The following is a 5522-nucleotide window of genomic DNA, read 5'->3' on the forward strand; positions in this document are numbered from 1 at the left end:
AATCCTCACTCTGTCGCCCAGGCTGGAGTGCAGTGGCCACTCCCGGCCACCACAGCGTCGACCTGCTGGGCTCCGGCAATCCTTCTGCCTCAGCCTTCCAAATAGCTGGAACTACAGGCGCGCGCTACCACACCTGGCCAGTTTTTTATTTATTGTAGAGATGAGGTTTCACCAAGTTGCCCAGGCGGGTCTCGAACCCACGGCCTCAGGCAATCCACTCACCTCAGCCTCCCAAAGGCGCAGGATTACAGGCTAAGCCACTGAGCCGGCTGGATGCAAATCTTACAAGACTTAATGATAGCCCACATTTGTGAAGCACTTTTACAGTTTATAAAGTGTTTACATACATATTGTAGAAGCTGTTTTTTCCTCATAACTATAATTTGGGTCATGCAGGGATCATTATCCATTTTTCTTTTTTTTTGAGTTGCAGTTCTCACTCCTTCGCCCAGGCTGGAGTGCAGTGGCACACACTCTCACGGCCACCCCAGTGCTGACCTGCTGGGCTCCAGTGATCCTTCCGCCTCAGCCTTCCAAGTAGCTGGAACTACTTGACGCATGCTACCACACCCAGCTATTTTTTATTTTATTGTAGAGACGAGGTCTCACCAAGTTGCCCAGGCTGGTCTCGAACCCACAGGTTCAGGCAATCCACTCACTTTGGCCTCCCAAAATGCTGAGATTACAGGCTGAGCCACTGAGCCCAGCCTATCCATTTTTCATATGGATAATTTCTTACAGCTCAAGTGTTAAGTCACTCACATGAGGTCATCCAGCCAACATGTCAGGGCTCAAGTCTAAAACTCATGCTCCCTTCTGTTATGCTGCACTACCACCTTGTTCTTATCACAGAAAAGCCAAGGACTAAATCGTCCAGGGAGGCCCCTTCTGGCATCTGCTGGGAGAGGAGGTTCCTTTCTGGTTCTGCTGCGTCACATTCAAGGATCAGTTAGAGGGCACCTGCATCTATTGGTTCTACCTGTTATAAATAGATCAGTATAGGTTTGCTTGTTTTCTTTTTTTTTTTGAGTTGGAGTCTCACTCTGTCACTCAGACTGGAGTGCACTGGCCGCTCCCGGCCACTGCAGCCTTGACCTGCTGGGCTCCGGCGATCCTTCCGCCTCAGCCTTCCAAGTAGTTGGAACTACAGGCACGTGCTACCACGCCCAGCTTATTTTGATTTATTGTAGAGATGAGGTCTCACCAAGTTGCCCAGGCGGGTCTTGAACCCGCGGGCTCAGGCAATTCACTTACCTCAGCTGCCCAAAGGCGCGGGATTACAGGCTGAGCCACCGAACCCGGCTTGTTCCTATTTTTTTTTTAAGTTGGAGTCTCACTCTGTCACCTAGGCTGGAGTGCAGTGGCACGTTCATGGCCACTGCAGCCTCAACCTGCTGGGCTCAGGTGATCCTTCTGCCTCAGTCTTCCAAGTAGCTGGAACTACAGGTGCGCACCACCACTCCCAGCTAATTTTTTTTATTTATTGTAGAGACGAAGTCTTGCCAAGTTGCCTGGGCTGGTCTTGAACCCCTGGACTCAGGCAATCCTCTCGCCTCGGCCTCCCAAAGTGCTGGGATTATAGGCTTGAGCCACCATGCCCTGTTAAAGCTTGTTTGTTTTCTAGAAATAAAACAAACATTGCTACATGTGGGGAAATGTATAACGCTTTCCTTTTCTCCTGATTGAGTTACTTTTCTTCAGCTGAGTTTAATATGTCCCATCTCTCTCAGTGGTCACTAAGGGAAGGTGACTAGTGTTCTTGTCTGACCCCACCTGAAAATACAAAGTTTAACTTTTCTCCTTGACCTTGCTTGCTCTATGCATTGGAAGCAGGCATATACATGGTTTGACCAAATAGTCTCTCATTATGTCCCTAAACCTGTAGTTTCTATTGACTGTAAGCAATGGGAAAAAGGAAAGTGCCCCAAGGTATGAACTCTAGTAGGGAAAAAATATTTTTAGGCTTGACAGTGACTCCAGTTAACTCAATTGCTGGAATGAGTAAAGTCAGAAATATTTCTTTTTTGGTAGGGAGACATGGAAGTAGAGGCAGGAGTAGGAAATGTGAAACTTGCAATGCCCAGTTGTAACATGGTATTAGAAGGGATGTTATTTTACATTGAAAGATATGCTAAGTGATTCTGTCTCCATGGTCCTGTCACATTCTGGGATGCTGAATGGTATAAAATTTTTTTCCATGCAATTCTGTTGTAAAGGACATGGGAGGTAGAACAGAAGCAGTGTTCAGATCAGAATTTAGGTCTGAACCACACTGCCTTCTTTTACCTGGGTTGGTTCCAGGGTCCTAACTCCATGGGAAGTGGGATTATTTGGGGACCATGGCTACTTCAATCAGGATGACTCTTTTGTAGGCGGGAGCAAAATGAGTGCTTGCCATGCTTGAGCACTGTACAGGAGGTCAGCCTCTTTGGGGTTGTGCCCAAGTACTCCTTTTAGGGGGGATCACATTTGAACAGACGGGGTTTTTGGTTTTTTTGGGTTTTTTGAGTTGGAGTCTCACTCTGTCACCCAGACAGGAGTGCAGTGGCCGCTCCCGGCCACCACAGCCTCGACCTGCTGGGCTCCGGCCATCCTTCCGCCTCAGCCTTCCAAATAGCTGGAACTGCAGGTGCACACTACCACGCCTGGCTAATTTTTTATTTATTGTAGAGATGAGGTCTCGCCAAGTTGCCCAGGCGGGTCTTGAACCCGCGGGCTCAGGCAATCCACTCACCTCGGCCTCCCAAAGTGCTGGGATTACAGGTTGAGTCACCAAGCCCAGCTTCTTTTTCCCCCAATGAACAGTGTGTCTACAGTATCCTTTTTGTTTCCCGTCTCCCAATACAAGCCTCACCTAGGCTTTTGTAATCCTCCTGCACTTTCCCTGAGAAACAAAGCATCTGTCAAATGAGGGGTCCATAGAGGGTTCCTTCCTTTGCTTCTTTGGACTTTTCTCACATATGAATTTATAGTTATATCTCCAAGTGCTGGGTGTTTGGTGCATTTGTTTTATGTGTATGTTTTTGTTGTTGTTATGTTTTGTTTTTGAGTCGGAGTATCACTCTGTCACCCAGGCTGGAGTGCCGTGGCATGCTCACAGCTACCACAGCCTCAATATACGGGGCTCAGGTGATCCTTCTGCCTCGGCCTTCCAAGTAGCTGGAACTACAGATGTGTGGCTAAATTTAAAAAAAATTATTATAGGCCAGGCTTGGTGGCTCAGCCTGTAATCCCAGCACTTTGGGAGGCTGAGGCAAGTAAATTGCCTGAGCCTGCACGTTTGAGACCTCATATCTACAATAAAGAAAAAATTAGCCAGGCGTGGTAGTGTGCACCTGTAGTTCCGGCTACCTGGAAGGCTGAGGCAAAAGAATCGCCAGCGCCCAGCCGGTCAACGCTGGGGTGGCCATGAGTGTGCCACTGCACTCCAGCCTGGGCCACAGAGTGAGACTCCAACTCAAAAAAAAAAAGATAAGGTCTTGCCAAGTTGTCCACGTTGATCTCAAACTCTCACCTTCCCCTCTGCCTCCCAAAGGGCTGGGATTACAAGTGTGAGCCACCATACTTGGTTGCTTTGTTTTGTTTGCACAAAGTAGACAGAATTTGATTTGCATAAAGGTAAGCATGATACAATAGCAAAAGCTTCATATAAGGAGGGTGGGAGTCCTGAGTTCCAGGACAGTTATGTTGTTTCTTTTCTCTGGGACTTCCGGCAAGTCACCTTCTATGTACGAGGTGATGTGATAGGATTGGATGAACCCTAGGGCCCTTCTTAGATGTAACCTTCTCTAAAGTATAACATTGTGAAAAAGTCGGGCTCGATGGCTCACCCTGTAATCCCGCGCCTTTGGGAGGCTGAGGTGAGTGGATTGCCTGAGCCCGCAGGTTCAAGACCCGCCTGGGCAACTTGGCGAGACCTCATCTCTACAATAAATCAAAAAAAATCAGCCGGGCGTGGTAGCGCATGCCTGTAATTCCGGCTACTTGGAAGGCTGAGGCAGAAGGATTGCCAGAGCCCAGCAGGTCGAGGCTGCGGTGGCCGGGAGCGGCCACTGCACTCCAGTCTGGGCGACAGAGTGAGACTCCAACTCCAAAAAAAAAAGAAAAAAATGTGAATTAGTAGAGAGGGGCTTATATTGAACAGTAGGGTACTTTACTGTAATACAAAAAAGGATTGACAATGAGTTTAATGCTTTTAAAATCTCACTAGGTTGTGAAAGGTTTTCCCACAGTACGCATGGTCAGTTTCTCCCCTTTGCATGGGACATGGTGTGTTCCTCTAGACTCTAGAGCATGCAGTGCTAGGGGCAAGAGGATTTGGGTTGCTGGAACTCACAGAGTACCCTTACTTGCTGGGGATTGGTTTGATGGGGGAGGGAGAAGGAGCAATGGATCCAGCTACTGATGGCTATGTTCTGTTCTGTCTTAATTCTCAGGTGAGCAATGGCAGGCGCTGGTGAGCGCAAAGGCAAGAAGGATGACAATGGCATCGGCACAGCCATTGACTTTGTGCTCTCCAATGCCCGGCTGGTGCTGGGGGTGGGTGGAGCGGCCATGCTGGGCATCGCCACACTGGCGGTTAAGCGGGTAAGTGCATGCAGCCAGGGCCAGGGATGAGGTGTGGTGAAGCAGCCTCTATGAAGTGGAACTCACCTGGAACAAGACTTTAGGCTGCCCTTGGAAATGTAACTTGGGGATTTGGCATTTTTAGATGAGACCTTAAGAGGCTTCAAGTCTACTTCTAGGACTCGGCCCTAAAGAAATCATTGGAAGAGCTGGGCCCAGTGGTGTGCACCTGTAGTTTTGGTGACACAGGAAGCTGAGGCAGGAGGATGGCTTGAGCTTGAGAGTTTGAGGCTGTAGTGTGCTATACTTGTGCCTAGAATTGCCACTGCACTCCAGCCTGGGCAATATAATGAAACCCCATCGCTTAAAAAATAAAATAAAAAAGAAATAATTGGATGTACAAATAAAGTTTATCCCAGTAAAAAATTACTAATAACCAGCATATCCTTCCTTGACTACATTGTTTAAAGATAGCAACACCCCACCACACACATTCTATTTCCCTTTCCTACTTTGTCTTAACATTTATCTCTGTCTGCATATTTCTCTTTTATCTTGTTACTTATGTATTTCCTGTATCCCCTAGGAAACTGAAAACTCCATGTGAACAGGGATGTGAGCCTCTTAGGTTTGCACCTAGACCAATGCCTGGTACATAGTAGCCACCCAATAACTATTTGTTGAATAAATGAATCAGTGTTCAACATTGTGGTATATTTGTAAGGTACAATATTGTATAGTCAGAATATGTTAAAGTATTCTTAGTAATAAGAGAAAAAGGATCAGAATGATGTTAACTGAAAAAACAGTTTCAGCAGTATATATATAGTATGATCCTAATTACATAAAGTACACATTTCTAGAAAGAAATATACTAAATATTAAGAGTTTTCTCTGGGTTGTGACATTATTAATTGATCTGTTATATTCTTCCTGAGATTTTTTTTTTTTTTTTT

At 46.7% G+C, this 5522-nt stretch overlaps 1 protein-coding gene across 1 annotated transcript in view; it reads left to right on the forward strand.

Moving 5' to 3' along the window:
- MIEF1 (mitochondrial elongation factor 1) overlaps window positions 1-5522 on the forward strand; it is a 19182-nt gene that overhangs the window by 6916 nt on the left and 6744 nt on the right. The window contains exon 3 of the mRNA XM_008064907.2: window positions 4437-4587. Coding sequence (XP_008063098.2) covers window positions 4444-4587 — 144 coding nt within the window. The 5' untranslated portion in view covers window positions 4437-4443. The remainder of the gene's footprint in view (window positions 1-4436; window positions 4588-5522) is intronic.

This window comes from Carlito syrichta, unplaced genomic scaffold (assembly GCF_000164805.1).
Source record: "Carlito syrichta isolate Samal-C Ts95f unplaced genomic scaffold, Tarsius_syrichta-2.0.1 Scaffold308101, whole genome shotgun sequence".
NCBI lineage: Eukaryota > Metazoa > Chordata > Mammalia > Primates > Tarsiidae > Carlito > Carlito syrichta.